Source organism: Neoarius graeffei, chromosome 27 (assembly GCF_027579695.1).
Source record: "Neoarius graeffei isolate fNeoGra1 chromosome 27, fNeoGra1.pri, whole genome shotgun sequence".
Taxonomy (NCBI): domain Eukaryota; kingdom Metazoa; phylum Chordata; class Actinopteri; order Siluriformes; family Ariidae; genus Neoarius; species Neoarius graeffei.
The window spans coordinates 43,163,673-43,181,448 of record NC_083595.1 but is presented as its reverse complement, the minus strand read 5'-3'; the positions used below and the strand labels follow the sequence as shown (position 1 = coordinate 43,181,448).

Below are 17,776 nucleotides of genomic sequence, written 5' to 3'. Positions count from 1 at the left end.
TGAGGCGACAGCGCTAACCACTACACCACCGTGCCGCCCGCAAATACTACACTGTTAAAATGAATTTTTAACAAAAATACCCCTGATATATGTATATGATAGATATATCAGGGTTCTAACTAGACCAAAATATCAGCGTAGTGGCACCAGTCATAATGGCCGGGGGTTGGGGGGCCGCCTTAGGCCCTCGAAAGCTCATGGGTTCTACATGCTCGGAGATGCATTCTCGTGCATTTCCTGGCATTTCCAGGCCTCCTTGAAAGTCACAATTTTGGTAATATTAATCAGGTTTTTTTTTTTTTTTGCCAAAAGTTGCTGTGATTGTTTTTGATAGAATCTCTCATCTCATCTCATTATCTGTAGCCGCTTTATCCTGTTCTACAGGGTCGCAGGCAAGCTGGAGCCTATCACAGCTGACTACGGGCAAAAGGCGGGGTACACCCTGGACAAGTCGCCAGGTCATCACAGGGCTGACACATAGACACAGACAACCATTCACACTCACATTCACACCTACGGTCAATTTAGAGTCACCAGTTAACCTAACCTGCATGTCTTTGGACTGTGGGGGAAACCGGAGCACCCGGAGGAAACCCACGCGGACACGGGGAGAACATGCAAACTCCACACAGAAAGGCCCTCGCCGGCCACGGGGCTCGAACCCGGACCTTCTTGCTGTGAGGCGACAGCGCTAACCACTACACCACCGTGCCGCCTGTTTTTGATAGAATACTTATTATAATTAATATTCAACTATATTAGTGACATATTTATGGAATAAGAATAAAACAACCAGTTGATGTTCGCCAAGTGTCAGCTTTATTTTCAGCCTCAGCCATTCATACAGTACACGACTATCCAGACCTAACTCGTATCATACCTTACCCGACTGCCCATCACTCCGACGGTTTCAATGCACCGTGTTGCCTCATTTAAAAAATTGTCAGGGACCGGCATGTAAGCGCCTCTTAACACGGATGGCACTTTACCACGAACACAGCATAAGGAAGGAGGTAAACCGGACTCGCATGATCATTGACAATCTCCACAGAGAGCTACTCGGGCAGCTATGCACTGGGCGCTTATGGTACGTAGATGGGGAGTGGAGTATGTCCGAATGTAGAACATTCACATGGTGGCGCGCCATCACTGCCACGTCAGGATAACAAGAGAAAATTAAACAAAAGACCGCATTTTCGAGATTGACAAGTCTTTTTATTAATGTAGTGGCAACTTTTACAGGCGTGTCGCCAATATTGTGGGCGTAGCGGTAAGGAAACATTGCGTGGCAGCCTGACACACTGAAAAGGCCGAATTAGAACCTGATATATATTTTGGGCACTGCTATATCAGAACTTCAGATACATAAAACACAAGCAACAAAAGTAATTTTATTTTAAGTGAACGCAAACTCATACAAGAGAATGTCTCACTTGAGCTATTCTTATATAGTTTTATTAAGAGTTCCAATGCTGGGCCAGTGCAGGAGAAATAATTTTGGTTAATTTACACTATTCCTAAGGTTTTGTAATAAAGTTATGCAGAATCTAAAACTGAGGCACTTACAGTGGTGCTTGAAAATTTGTGAACCCTTTAGAATTTTCGATATTTCTGCATAAATATGACCTAAAACATCATCAGATTTTCACACGAGTCCTAAAAGTAGATAAAGAGAACCAAGTTAAACAAATGAGACAAAAATATTATACTCAGTCATTTCTTTATTGAGGAAAATGATCCAATATTACATATCTGCGAGTGGCAAAAGTATGTGAACCTTTGCTTTCAGTATCTGGTGTGACCCCCTTGTGCAGCAATAACTGTAACTAAACATTTCCGGTAACTGTTGATCAGTCCTGCACACCAGCTTGGAGGAATTTTAGCCCATTCCTCCGTACAGAACAGCTTCAACTCTGGGATGTTGGTGGGTTTCCTCACATGAACTGCTCGCTTCAGGTCCTTCCACAACATTTCCATTGGATTAAGGTCAGGACTTTGACTTGGCCATTCCAAAACATTAACTTTATTCTTCTTTAACCATTCTTTGGTAGAATGACTTGTGTGCTTAGGGTCGTTGTCTTGCTGCATGACCTACCTTCTCTTGAGATTCAGTTCATGGATAGATGTCCTGACATTTTCCTTTAGAATTTGCTGGTATAATTCAGGATTCATTGTTCCATCAATGATGGCAAGCTGTCCTGGCCCAGATGCAGCAAAACAGGCCCAAACCATGATACTACCACCACCATGTTTCACAGATGGGATAAGGTTCTTATGCTGGAATGCAGTGTTTTCCTTTCTCCAAACGTAATGCTTCTCATTTAAAGCAAAAAGTTCTATTTTGGTCTCATCTGTCCTCAGAACATTTTTCCAATAGCCTTCTGGCTTGTCCACGTGATCTTTAGCAAACTGCAGACGAGCAGCAATGTTCTTTCTGGAGAGCATTGGCTTTCTCCTTGCAACCCTGCCATGCATACCATTGTTGTTCAGTGTTCTCCTGGTGGTGGACTCATGAACATTAACATTAGCCAATGTGAGAGAGGCCTTCAGTTGCTTAGAAGTTACCCTGGGGTCCTTTGTGACCTCGCCGACTATTACACGCCTTGTTCTTGGAGTGATCTTTGTTGGTCGACCACTCCTGGGGAGGGTAACAACGGTCTTGAATTTACTCCATTTGTACACAATCTGTCTGACTGTGGATTGGTGGAGTCCAAACTCTTTAGAGATGGTTTTGTAACCTTTTCCAGCCTGATGAGCATCAACAACGCTTTTTCTGAGGTCCTCAGAAATCTCCTTTGTTCGTGCCATGATACACTTCCACAAACATGTGTTGTGAAGATCAGACTTTGATAGATCCCTGTTCTTTAAATAAAACAGGGTGCCCACTCACACCTGATTGTCATCCCATTGATTGAAAACACCTGACTCTAATTTCACCTTCAAATTAACTGCTAATCCTCGAGGTTCACATACTTTTGCCACTCACAGATATGTAATATTGGATCATTTTCCTCAATAAATAAATTACCAAGTATAATATTTTTGTATCATTTGTTTAACTGGGTTCTCTTTATCTATTTTTAGGACTTGTGTGAAAATCTGATGATGTTTTAGGTCATATTTATGCAGAAATATAGAAAATTCTAAAGGGTTCACAAACTTTCAAGCACCACTGTACATGTTTGTTTAAAGCTACGGACAACTACGAAAGATTCCTTCTGAAAGGGTAGTCCTTTGTCTAAAAGCAGAAATTATAAAGGTTTAGAGATTTGTTTACAAATACTTTTGACAAAAAAAATTGTAGAAGCTTTAAAAACATATTTTTTTTCACATCAGCGTTTCATAACTGTTCTTAAATTTCCAATATAAGTGAGTTTTCAGTAACTAGGTTCTATATGGCAGTGGTGGCTTGATAGTTAAGGCTCAGGGTTACTGATCTGAAGGTCATGAGTTCATACCCCAGCACTGATAAACTGCCACTGTTGGGCCCTTGAGCAAGGCCCTTAACCCTCTCTACTCCAGGAATACTATATCATGTACCCCTTCATTGTCACTCTGGATAAGAGTGTTTGCTACATGCCTGTAATGTGTTTGTTTCTCAGTACGAGGAAATGTTAAAATTATTGCCTGGGGTAGTTACATAAGTACTACAACTGCTGTAGATCATAGAGATTAGGTTGAAAAAACATTGAAGTATGATTTATGCCAAAATCTGGGCATGTAAAGTCAGGCAGAAGATCAGGGAAAACCCCTGAAGAATGATAAATTAACAATAGTTCCTTGTGTCAAAATCAGAATGCTGTTATTGATGATCTAGCAGAATGACAGCGTGGAAGAGAGGAGGGGTTCTGCGTCTATGAAGTGGTGCCAAGCATGTTAGTGTCAAGCAGATCGTTCTTTCATCTGCTTGCCAATTTAGGGATGGTGCCCTGTTCTAACCACCTGGAGCTGCTCAGCCACATGTCATCATACCAATGTTTCAAGGTTCTGTCATCTCTTTGGAGAATGGATGTTCAATGCCTAAATAAGACCCTTTTCAAGATGTCTACCCAAGCATAAAAGACTTAAAGACACGTTTTTGCAGTTATCTCTATGTGATAGTAAATACATTGCCCTTTTATTATCATCCTTTTACTTTATCTGGTGCAAATGGTCTGAAAAGTTATCAGACCAGTGTGACATCCAGTACAATAAAGTAGATAAGGAAACTATTTTTGACACCCTCTTCTATAAATAATGGCATGTTAGCATAAGGTTATGTCCAGGCAAATAGTGCGCATAGAAGGAGGAGGGGGAGGATGCACAGCTTAGCTGCATTGCTGCCGTCAACAATTCTGATCACAGCACCCCAAGGACAGGACAGGACAGGAGTACAGCAGATGACAAGGGAAGGCCTAAACAAAAGGCAGCCAGGCTCACAGACCACACGAGAGAGGATTGACCCACTGGCAGGATGACCAAGCCTAAGCTTCCAAAAACCGCGGAGAAAAAGTCAGCTAATGAGGCACCAGCAGATGCTCCTGCAGATTCCCCTTCAGAAGTCAAAGAACCTGAGGTAACAGCACCTTCTGCAGAAGATACAGCCACTGAAGCAGCTGTTCCTCCAACCGAGGAACATGTTCCTGCAGAAGGAGAAGCTCTTGCACCTTGTGAAGATGGAGATGCAGTGCCAAGAGAGGGGGCACCTTCAGGAGAGGAGGGAATACCACCGGCTGAGGAACCTGCCCCCCCACCTGAACCAGAGCCAGAGCCAGAACCTGTTGGCAGTAGGCGTTTCATTCTCTCGTTCTTACTCTGCTTGTCCTTGTGGAAAGCTAGTGAATGCATGCCTTGGTTTTACATAGGCTTCAATATATCTACAGAAATATCTTGTTTAGATCAGGATAACTTTTTATTTTGGCTGACTTGAATTGGAATACTTTGTTACTTCAGTAGCCAGTGTTGATTCATCAAAATGACTCTCAGAAATATACAAATGGAAAAAACATGTGCGCATAGAGGGGTATATTTAGCAGAAAAAACACTTGTATATACTCAACTAAGTTAGCTTACAAATACATTTTTAACATTTATCATTTCATTGCTAGAATCATTGTGTCACCTGTTGCAATCTCATCTCATCTCATTATCTCTAGCCGCTTTATCCTGTTCTACAGGGTCGCAGGCAAGCTGGAGCCTATCCCAGCTGACTACGGGCGAAAGGTGGGGTACACCCTGGACAAGTCGCCAGGTCATCACAGGGCTGACACATAGACACAGACAACCATTCACACTCACATTCACACCTACGGTCAATTTAGAGTCACCAGTTAACCTAACCTGCATGTCTTTGGACTGTGGGGGAAACCGGAGCACCCGGAGGAAACCCACGCGGACACGGGGAGAACATGCAAACTCTGCACAGAAAGGCCCTCGCCGGCCACGGGGCTCGAACCCAGGACCTTCTTGCTGTGAGGCGACAGCGCTAACCACTCCACCACCGTACCGTGCCGCCCTCAAGTTTATTCAAGTCAAGTTTATTTGTATAGCGCTTTTAACAAGAGACATTGTCACAAAGCAGCTTTACAGAAAATTAAAGATTTTAAGCATGAGCTAATTTTATCCCTAATCTATTCCCAATGAGCAAGTGATAATGTGGTGATGGTGGGAAGGAAAAACCCCCTCAGACGACATGAGGAAGAAACCTCGAGAGGAACCAGACTCAAAAGGGAACCCATCCTCATTTGGGTGATAACAGATAGCGTGATTATAAATAACTTGCTTCTATAACAGTGTCCTATATAGTCACAAAGTATAACTGTGAAACCAGGAAAATCATTATAGTTTTAACATCAAGTCTGTCTGTATACTCAAATATTAACTGGTAATTCAGTGGAAAATGTGGATTTTGTTTGAAAGAAGCTGCAGTTTTACATTTAAATTCCAGTTTGGAGCACAAGAACGTTACCAAATACAGGGCTCATGCTCTGTCCTGCCCTTATCAAGATCTTTCCAGAGGGATTTTATTTTTAAACTTTCCAGCCTGTGTTTTGTTTTGGAGAAAATTAACTGTAAATGAAGCAAAAAAATAAATAAATTAATAATCCTTAGAGAGGCTGTATTATTGTGGAGAATAATAAGGTGGAATCATGGTAATGTCTTTGTATTTACAATTTATAAGTCTCGAGTCTATATTTCTTTGACGAGAGTACATTCCACAAACATTTTCTGTACTATCTAAAAAGGGATGCCTTTAAATTCCGTATTGTTTTTTAGTTTCCCAGACTTACAGCGAACCTTTAAATTATTCCAAGGTTCTTTATTATTTTTTCGAATTCGTCCGAAGGAATCCGTCCTCCAGCATTCTGCAATTTTGTCACAATATTTTGTCCTGAACCTGACAGGACAGTATCACACTATTACGTAAACTACGGTATTTCTGTCCTGAATGCAGCATGTCCCTAACAGCATCTACGTATATCTCCAAAAGGTCCTTATCAACACTAGCCCAAGTTTAACTTGTGCTTATTCAAACAATGGCAGTTATGCTCAACTATAATGGGCAGCTGAAGGCCACGAAGGCTGGCTGGAAGATAATGTTAGATGTACCAGACTTGGACCTCTGCGTTTTATTGCCCCAATAGTTTCCATGCCCTTGTCTTCTCCGATTGACTTTTGGAAGAGCACAGGATTGAAAAAAAAAAAAAAATCATGCTGACAAGTCGGAGTAAACCCAGATAGGAAAGAGTTGATTCTCTATTCAGTGTTTTGATAGCTTAGTTTCTAAGTAACTCAGTGCTTTATTTCTCTGATATGCTTTATTAAATGTATAGTGCAGACCAAATTTCCACTCTAAAAATATACATCAAGCTGTTTTGTGTTCACATTCCTGTGAACAGGTAAATCAAACATTACTGGAAATTTAAATTTAGTAATGTACAATAAGCTTTAGGTATCACAGAGCTTTACTTTATTATACCTGCTTTCACTGTGTTTTTATACTGGAGCTCCTGAATGTTTTTTTTTTAATTTCTTTATTTCTGATTATAGTCTGATCTACTTTGCTGTGGCTAATTTTATATAACTAGTCTAACTATAGCAGGAGTGTCAACCGTATTTTAGGTAACGGGCCACAATAACATTTAGTACAATGTCGGGGGCCGGACCGTAAAACTGTTCAGTGAACCAATAATACATTAATAATTCCTCTTAAATTTTTTAGTTTAAGAGCATTTATCTGAACCATACAGACTGAACATATTCCACTTTTTGTATGTCCAGGGATCTCTTAAAAATAGCCCACAATACTGATATTTTATTGAGGAAAAACCGATCTAGTTTGCAAATTTTTTTTTTTACAAATAAAAACATTTAAATTAATCCGAAATTTGGAAACAAATCCTACTTTTGGAAAGAGACATGTCGACAACATAAATTTTTTTTAGCTTGCTAAAGAAGGATTATATATCATTAGCACGTTTTGTCAGTAGTGGAGGAGTTATGGCTCTGAGTTTATTGCCCTATTTTGCTCCATAGTGTAATAGAAACTAGCTCTTTAAAAAAAAAAATCTTTCAATTCAGTTACAGTCACAAGATGATTTTAATTTAGAACACGGATTCTAAATTTATTTGGTGGGCTGAATTGCATCCTTTATCGAGCTCACTGTGGTTTGCAGGCTGTATGTTTGACGCTCCTTAATCAATCAATCAATCAATCAATCATAGCTTTATTTATCTTCGATATTCACAATGAGTCAAAGACTCGTAACAAATACAGTGGGGCAAAAAAGTATTTAGTCAGCCACCAATTGTGCAAGTTCTCCCACTTAAAAAGATGAGAGAGGCCTGTAATTTTCATCATAAGTACACTTCAACTATGAGAGACAGAATGGGGGGAAAGAATCCAGGAAATCACATTGTAGGATTTTTAATGAATTAATTGGTAAATTCCTCGGTAAAATAAGTATTTGGTCACCTACAAACAAGCAAGATTTCTGGCTCTCACAGACCTGTAACAACTTCTTTAAGAGGCTCCTCTGTCCTCCACTCGTTACCTGTATTAATGGCACCTGTTTGAACTCGTTATCAGTATAAAAGACACCTGTCCACAACCTCAAACAGTCACACTCCAAACTCCACTATGGCCAAGACCAAAGAGCTGTCAAAGGACACCAGAAACAAAATTGTAGACCTGCACCAGGCTGAGAAGACTGAATCTGCAATAGGTAAGCAGCTTGGTGTGAAGAAATCAACTGTGGGAGCAATTATTAGAAAATGGAAGACATACAAGACCACTGATAATCTCCCTCGATCTGGGGCTCCACGCAAGATCTCACCCCGTGGGGTCAAAATGATCACAAGAACGGTGAGCAAAAATCCCAGAACCACACGGGGGGACCTAGTGAATGACCTGCAGAGAGCAACAAAGGCTACCATCAGTAACACACTACGCCACCAGGGACTCAAATCCTGCAGTGCCAGACGTGTCCCCCTGCTTAAGCCAGTACATGTCCAGGCCTGTCTGAAGTTTGCTAGAGAGCATTTGGTTGATCCAGAAGAGGATTGGGAGAATGTCATATGGTCAGATGAAACCAAAATAGAACTTTTTGGTAAAAACTCAACTTGTCGTGTTTGGAGGAGAAAGAATGCTGAGTTGCATCCAAAGAACACCATACCTACTGTGAAGCATGGGGGTGGAAACATCATGCTTTGGGGCTGTTTTTCTGCAAAGGGACCAGGACAATTGATCCGTGTAAAGGAAAGAATGAATAGGGCCATGTATCGTGAGATTTTGAGTGAAAACCTCCTTCCATCAGCAAGGGCATTGAAGATGAAACGTGGCTGGGTCTTTCAGCATGACAATGATCCCAAACACACTGCCCGGGCAATGAAGGAGTGGCTTCGTAAGAAGCATTTCAAGGTCCTGGAGTGGCCTAGCCAGTCTCCAGATCTCAACCCCATAGAAAATCTTTGGAGGGAGTTGAAAGTCCGTGTTGCCCAGCGACAGCCCCAAAACATCACTGCTCTAGAGGAGATCTGCATGGAGGAATGGGCCAAAATACCAGCAACAGTGTGTGAAAACCTTGTGAAGACTTACAGAAAATGTTTGACCTCTGTCATTGCCAACAAAGGGTATATAACAAAGTATTGAGATGAACTTTTGTTATTGACCAAATACTTATTTTCCACCATGATTTGCAAATAAATTATTTAAAAATCAGACAATGTGATTTTCTGGATTTTTTTTTCATTTTGTCTCTCATAGTTGAGGTATACCTATGATGAAAATTACAGGCCTCTCTCATCTTTTTAAGTGGGAGAACTTGCACAATTGGTGACTGACTAAATACTTTTTTGCCCCACTGTACATTCGAACTAATAAAAGATCTAAATTAAAAATCTAAAAAAAACCCCAAACATTAAACTACTATAACAGGTAAATATCAAATATATCATTATATCAAGAAGGTCTGATATAAGACATATTAAAATTAAAAATCAAATTTAAACGTCATTAAATAGAGAATATAACTAAAATGCAATTTAAGTCTATTGATCACAAATATTACATTTGTACAATGTGCCACTAGTATGATTCGTTTTCTTTAACTTCTTGAACTATAGGCTGTAACTATATACAGTACCTACACTGAGTATTATAGAGTACAGTAGAATTAGGGTAAGATCTAGGATTATAGTCCTGCAGGTCTCAAATGAACTGGTCTTAATTAAACACTTGGGTTAGAATACTGCAATCATACAATAACTGAAATTAATAAAATTCCCAGCTACCAATTCACAACATCTGCTGTCCATTAAATTCAGTTCAACTTGTGTGTTTTCCCTCAGCCCCCTCCAGCGAGCCTGTCGGTCTGTGTGTGGATGACATCAGTGACACCACAGTCTCTCTGAAATGGAGGACTCCAGAGAAAGTAGGCGCTTCTCCAATAGAAGGCTATCAGGTCGAATACTGCAAGGAAGGCAGTAAGTGCGAGACTGTGAAGGTTTCATGTCTGTCTGTGGAAGTGTTAATGCAGAATGAGAGTGTCACTGAAAATTAATACCTGGACTCATACTCGTACTCCACTGCACAAAAACACCCCTACACTTATTACTCCTTACATTTTCCTTAAAGCTAGACGGCCTTTCGATTTCATAAAATCGGTGAAATTTAGTCTCATCTCACCTCATTATCTCTAGCCGCTTTATCCTGTTCTACAGGGTCGCAGGCAAGCTGGAGCCTATCCCAGCTGACTACGGGCGAAAGGCGGGGTACACCCTGGACAAGTCACCAGGTCATCACAGGGCTGACACATAGACACAGACAACCATTCACACTCACATTCACACCTACGGTCAATTTAGAGCCACCAGTTAACCTAACCTGCATGTCTTTGGACTGTGGGGGAAACCGGAGCACCCGGAGGAAACCCACGCAGACACGGGGAGAACATGCAAACTCCACACAGAAAGGCCCTCGCCAGCCACGGGGCTCGAACCTGGACCTTCTTGCTGTGAGGCAACAGCGCTAACCACTACACCACCGTGCCGCCTGTGAAATTTAGTTCCCTCTGAAATTTGGTCATTGTGATGTATGTTTATTTCTCTAATATCTCACAAAAAAAAAAAAAAACAGGCCATTCTGTAGCTGGGAAGTTATTTAATTTGAGCGGCTTGCTCGCTTCATGCAGTCAGGCAGACAGAGGAAGTTCGTGTGTGTGTGTTTGTGTGTGCGCATGCGCAGGTTTACCTTGACCGTACACTGACAGTTCCATCATTCTGTCGCTAAACGGACAGCTGATCACACCGAGGTGCTCGCTGAGCACCAATATTTATTAGTTTGGTCCTGCGTTTCCTTTCCTTCGCAACATAACGTCTTTTCTTCTCGCTTTCCGTTACTGTAGTCGGCCTTTCACGTTTCATTCGCACACTCACGTCTTCCATTTTGCTCTCCTGTTTCAAATTTGTATCCCACAATGCCTTGCGTGAACGGGGAAAGCCCACCATGTGATGCATGACGTAGTATCTTGAATTGGGTCATGGTGAAGCAGGCAAAGATAGCGGAGAATTTAGAGCCATGCGGCCCTAATAAAATTGGAAGTCTGTGATTCGAATTCAGTAGCTTTTGGTCCACTAAACAAAAATAATTGGGTGTCAGGGAAATTCTTTTTATGACCTACACTTGAAAAATCTGAAAGGCAGTCTACCTTTAATGTGTGTGTGTGTGGGGGGGATAACAAAATATTTTTCTAGAGAATTTTGAACGAATTCAAACAAATGAGGATAATTCCATTGGGTTTTGTTTGATTTTATACTAAACAAGTCATAGGAAAAGGTATGAATAGCAACCCTCTCCTTTAAGTGGTATATCTTTTTATTTAAACATTATGAATTTGCCAACAAATTCATGTTGAAGAAAAAAATCCTGATGTCTAATTATATTTAAAGGTGCTGACTGCAATGTCATCTGAATTTATTTATTTTTTTTAAATTGTCCATGGCATTTTCCTGTCTCAAAAGAACAAAAGCAGTAACAGAGAAAAGATATATTCGTCTTTTGTTTCACATCAATGTCAACCACAAATTACATCCCCCCAACTCAAAACTTTCTGAGGTCGATGCAGAGTCATGATGTTTTCCACGCATCTTGTTTACCTCAAGAGGGAGGAGACCAAATATCCTCCCTCTTGAGGTAAACAGTCTGGCCGTACGGAAACAGCTGAACGCAAGGAAATTTAACTAATTAGTATAACTATGGAACTGCGTCACACCAAGATGGGATGCGTGGAAAACATCATGACTCTGCATCGACCTCGGAAAGTTTTGAGTCGCAGGGATGCAATTTATGGTTGACATTGATGTGAAACAAAAGACGAATATATCTTTTCTCTGTTACTGCTTTTGTGTTCTCGTTTCTTTCTGTGTAAGATCAAAACATTAGGTGTATAACTCCATATTACTCGCTACTGTGGAGTCGAACCCATGCATTCTAAGGCTAAGATAGCTAAGCACTAGCTAGAATGATTTAGTTATCTGTCCAGAAAGATGACGTCATCTAACCTTGCTCTATCTTGCAATTGCAGTCACTAGTCAGGCTTTCCTTTTCTTTTCCGCTGGCTTTTAGCTGGTGGGAGAGCAGAGTCCGCCATGTTTGCCCATGCTGACTTGTTTTGGTTAAAAGTAAGTCAAACGCCCCATGGTGGTCACATGATATTGTTGCGAACTTGCTTCGGCGATCTCCAGAATTGTAAAATGTGGGACGCTTTTTATCTTGGCAAAACATTTACACATCGGACACACGGTGTGTGTGTGTGCAGCAAAACATCTCGAAACTCCAACAGTAATAGAAATGTAACATTGTAGGTGCAATTGGTAATTAAGTGATCAATCTCATTGAATCAGTCTCATTAATAATTATTAAATCAGTCTCATTAAATGTCATTAAATCAGTCTCATTAAACAATACCTTTAATTTTGGTGCTTAATAATAAATTACCAAACAGCTAAATTATGGTATATTCCAAATTATTATGATCACTTACCGTATTACACAACTCATATGCACCTTGGAATTCTTTGAGGTTGGGCGACTTCAAAAATATCGGAACACAAATATAAACACAGTTTCAATAATAAATGAATTTATTATCTCATCTCATTATCTCTAGCCGCTTTATCCTATTCTACAGGGTCGCAGGCAAGCTGGAGCCTATCCCAGCTGACTACGGGCGAAAGGCGGGGTACACCCTGGACAAGTCGCCAGGTCATCACAGGGCTGACACATAGACACAGACAACCATTCACACTCACATTCACACCTATGGTCAATTTAGAGTCACCAGTTAACCTAACCTGCATGTCTTTGGACTGTGGGGGAAACCGGAGCACCCGGAGGAAACCCACGCGGACACGGGGAGAACATGCAAACTCCACACAGAAAGGCCCTCGCCGGCCCCGGGGCTCGAACCCAGGACCTTCTTGCTGTGAGGCAACAGCGCTAACCACTACACCACCGTGCCACCCTGAATTTATTATAACAAAGATAAAAATGGATAATAGCAATTGGAATCATTATATACAGTGTGTGTGGCCATGTGGCCTGAACAAAGAGTTAGCCTGTGTGTGGCCTGAACAAAAGAGTTAGCATGGATTGCTAGCTAAGGTGTGTTTGTGTGTGGCCTGTGGCCTAAGCAAAAAGGTTAGCCTAGCTTGCTAACGAGACAAAGAAATTAGCCATGTGTTTAGCTAAGGTGTGTTTGTGAGGCCTGTGGCCACGTGTTTCTAAGTAACAAAGGACTAGCCGGTAGCTAACCCACTAGCTCATAACACTACTAAATCCACTGAAGTCTTGATGAGGTCAAAATGTGTAATAAGGAAATTGAGGATGTTAGTAAGGAATAGAGAAGCATGCACAGCCTATCTATTAAACAATTGAGAGGTCAAAACAAAATAGAACAATCATCAATTCAACATCCTAAGTGTTTACAATGTACACAATTAAACCGTTCCTGAGTTTAAATTCACACTGCTTCATAAAAGCTAATTCCTAAGACTAGGTTTTGCCCAAATGCCAGTCTTACTTCAGCATCTCATTTCTACGCGAGATTATGAGAAGATGTTCCGAGACTTTTGGAGTTTCACCGTTGTGGAGCACGTGAGTCGCTTCCGTGGAAAGCAGAGGATTTCTTGGTCCGACACGTGGTCGCTCGTGATGAAAAGAAGTCTCTGATCAAATAATGTGCACAGCGCTTTAATTAGGAGGAATCTGATCGCTCCTAACTTTAAATTAAAACTGCTTTGGGCGGCGGTTTGGTAACGTTACTGATAGACAAACAAAACCGGCTGTAACTCTATCTGAGTTTAAAATCGCGCGATTCTGGATTTTTACCGGGGCCAGTGGTAAACAAAGAAATCGCGGTAAATCGTGGATCTTGCAAGAAAGAAAAGAAAAGACGTCTTTATCTGGTTTGCTCGGCAGAGCAAATCTCTTTGTGTACAGACAGCTGCTCCAGACGGAAAAGAGAAAGAGCGGAAACGTGTTCCGTTACTTATGCCTTCATGGAGGATGTGACGTTGGTGGTCCCGCCCCAGCGTGACGCAGGTCACGCGGAAGCTGGTTGATGGGATTTGTAGTTCTTAGATGGACTGTGGTTGAGTCACATATGTGCTCATGGAGGAAGTGACGTACAATGGTGCTTGAAAGTTTGTGAACCCTTTAGAATTTTCTATATTTCTGCATAAATATGAGCTAAAACATCATCAGATTTTCACACAAGTCCTAAAAGTAGATAAAGAGAACCCAGTTAAACAAATGAGACAAAAATATTACACTCGGTCATTTATTTATTGAGGAAAATTATCCAATATTACATATCTGTGAGTGGCAAAAGTATGTGAACCTTTGCTTTCAGTATCTGGTGTGACCCCCTTGTGCAGCAATAACTGCAACTAAACGTTTCCGGTAACTGTTGATCAGTCCTGCACACTGGCTTGGAGGAATTTTAGCTCATTCCTCCGTACAGAACAGCTTCAACTCTGGGATGTTGGTGGGTTTCCTCACATGAACTGCTCGCTTCAGGTCCTTCGACAACATTTCGATTGGATTAAGGTCAGGACTTTGACTTGGCCATTCCAAAACATTAACTTTATTCTTCTTTAACCATTCTTTGGTAGAACAACTTGCGTGCTTAGGGTCGTTGTCTTGCTGCATGACCCACCTTCTCTTGAGATTCAGTTCATGGACAGATGTCCTGACATTTTCCTTTAGGATTCGCTGGTATAATTCAGAATTCATTGTTCCATCAATGATGGCAAGCCGTCCTGGCCCAGATGCAGCAAAACAGGCCCAAACCATGATACTACCACCACCATGTTTCACAGATGGGATAAGGTTCTTATGCTGGAATGCAGTGTTTTTCTTTCTCCGAACATAACACTTCTCATTTAAACCAAAAGTTCAATTTTGGTCTCATCCTTTCCACAAAATGTTTTTCCAATAGCCTTCTGGCTTGTCCACGTGATCTTTAGCAAACTGCAGATGAGCAGCAATGTTCTTTTTGGAGAGCAGTGGCTTCCTCCTTGCAACCCTTCCATGCACAGCATTGTTGTTCAGTGTTCTCCTGATGGTGGACTCATGAACATTAACATTAGCCAGTGTGAGAGAGGCCTTCAGTTGCTTAGAAGTTACCCTGGGGTCCTTTGTGACCTCGCCGACTATTACACGCCTTGCTCTTGGCATGATCTTTGTTGGTCGACCACTCCTGGGGAGGGTAACAATGGTCTTGAATTTCCTCCATTTGTACACAATCTGTCTGATTGTAGATTGGTGGAGTCCAAACTCTTTAGAGATGGTTTTGTAACCTTTTCCAGCCTGATGAGCATCAACAATGCTTTTTCTGAGGTCCTCAGAAATCTCCTTTGTTTGTGCCATGATACACTTCCACAAACATGTGTTGTGAAGATCAGACTTTGATAGAGCCCTGTTCTTTAAATAAAACAGGGTGCCCACTCACACCTGATTGTCATCCCATTGATTGAAAACACCTGACTCGAATTTCACCTTCAAATTAACTGCTAATCCGAGAGGTTCTCATACTTTTGCCACTCACAGATATGTAATATTGGATCATTTTCCTCAATAAATAAATGACCAAGTATAATATTTTTGTCTCATTTGTTTAACTGGGTTCTCTTTATCTACTTTTAGGACTTGTGTAAAAATCTGATGATGTTTTAGGTCATATTTATGCAGAAATATAGAAAATTCTAAAGGGTTCACAAATTTTCAAGCACCACTGTAGGTGATCCCGCCCAGGCGTGATGTAGGTCAACACCGAAGTTGGTTGGTGGGATCTGTAGTTTTTTAAAGAGAGACGGGCTGTTGTACCTACAACATTTTACCCAGCACTTAGAAATATGTAAGCAGATTTCAGTACAGTACTTTTTCACTTTCAGTCAATGATCACTTTGAATAGCTACTGTACTTCAGCTAATTAGTTCATTAATTTTGGCACATTTACCATACTCAAGTATAATTTTCTGTACTTTTTGACCCCTTAGTATGAAAAATGACCGTTTATCAGAAATATCCTTCCTGAACCCGGTGGGTCGGCTCCAGATAAAATGCACTGAAGATCTGGATAAAGCAAGTGTGTGAATGTAAAGCTGTTCTTAGGCACAACACGAAATGGACAAATGTACAAGATTAGTAATATTAGATTAAGAATGAACCATTCTTCTAACAAAAATTAGGGTATTCTTTGAACAGAAAATGGCTGAAGTGTGACTATTTTATTGGTATAAAAAACCTGGAGCGTTGCTTCTGTGTGGACTCCTAGCATTTTTATGCAGACTTGTGACATTTGCTTTGTTTTACATTTCATCTAGCTGATGAGTGGATTCCAGCGTTTGAGGGTCTTACAGAGAGGAACTCTGTGATCATCCGTGACCTGCCTACAGGAGAGAAGATGCAGTTCCGTGTACGGGCGTATAATATGGCTGGCCCCAGTCCTCCTGCCACTCTGGCCCAGGCTGTCACCATCCGCGAGATCATGCGTGAGTTTAATATACACTGAATTACCGCTGCATGTCAGGAGACTTGTAAGTCAGGGATGAATCTGTTGGAAAAATATAGTAGCTATTTATGGCACGTATTACAGAGAGTATATTCGAAATAGCAGTCAAGCTTGACACGAACGAAAAATAAAATGTGCTACATGGTACTAAATGTAGTACTCAAGTTTTCCTCTCACAGCACAAGGAACTATCAGAACCAAATTTGCATTTCTCAGATGCCTTTACTTCAATTTTAGCTGCATTTAGCTGCATTAACTTGCAGCAAATACATTAGATAGAGTGCTTTACAAAAGCTTTTATTGTTTTAACTTAATAAGTCTAGTTCACTGAGGCAATCACCAGCTTGTTCCTGATCAGCTTTCAGCCACTAGCATTCATGAGTAAGAGATATACACAATTACATTAAAGCAGGTCTGTAAAATAGAAAGCCCAAGGGCCGGATATAGTCCTTGACCAAACCCCTTCATGCTTGGAAGTAGAATAAATTCAATAACAGGCTCAAATTATTCTAATAGACACATTTAGGCAAATATATTATGGATCCTTTGTCTGTTGCTTGATGACTTCCTGATTATTGTCCTAAACAACATGGTTTGCAGCTAGGAGTTAAAATAGCCTGCGTGAGTCATGGTCATGGCCCTCTTTTCCATAAACCATTCTCATAAACTTCATTATTAGGTTTTATTGGGCACATTTACGACATGATTTCCCATTCCTTCTCATTTCCACCATATGATGTGGCTTTTTTTTTCTTACCCCTTAATTTATATCAGTTGGGGCAGTTTATTTGACATATAAAAGCAAAAGTCTGGCTTCACAGGAGAAAAAGGTTCAATCACAGTTTGGGTTTTGATTATCTGTTACACATTAATTACCTATACTGCATGTTAACCTAAAAAAAAAGATTGACAAAGTAGCTCCACTGATCTGTGAATGTCGGACTGTTGAGGAAATTATTTCCTATAGCTTATACACATGACGGCTGTTGCTCAGAATCGTATCATGACTCACATCTGCTAACATCTGTAACATTAAACTTAACAATGGAAACCTTAAGGATGCCTCGCTGACTGAAACGCGGACGCACAAACAAACCGTTCCTATTAGTCAATGATCACAAGTGTTACTGAAACTGAATTAAAGTGTCTAGGATCCCAGGACCTGTGTCTGGTTAAATGAATCAAAATCATCTGTCAAAGGCTACGTTCACATTACAATCCTC

General features: G+C 40.8%; 1 protein-coding gene across 1 annotated transcript in view; it reads left to right on the top strand.

The window, feature by feature from the left end:
- Positions 1-17,776, top strand: part of mybpc3 (myosin binding protein C3) — a 96,915-nt gene that overhangs the window by 60,776 nt on the left and 18,363 nt on the right. The window contains exons 23-24 of the mRNA XM_060911635.1: positions 9,829-9,963; positions 16,366-16,533. Of these exons, the coding sequence (XP_060767618.1) occupies positions 9,829-9,963; positions 16,366-16,533 (303 nt within the window). The remainder of the gene's footprint in view (positions 1-9,828; positions 9,964-16,365; positions 16,534-17,776) is intronic.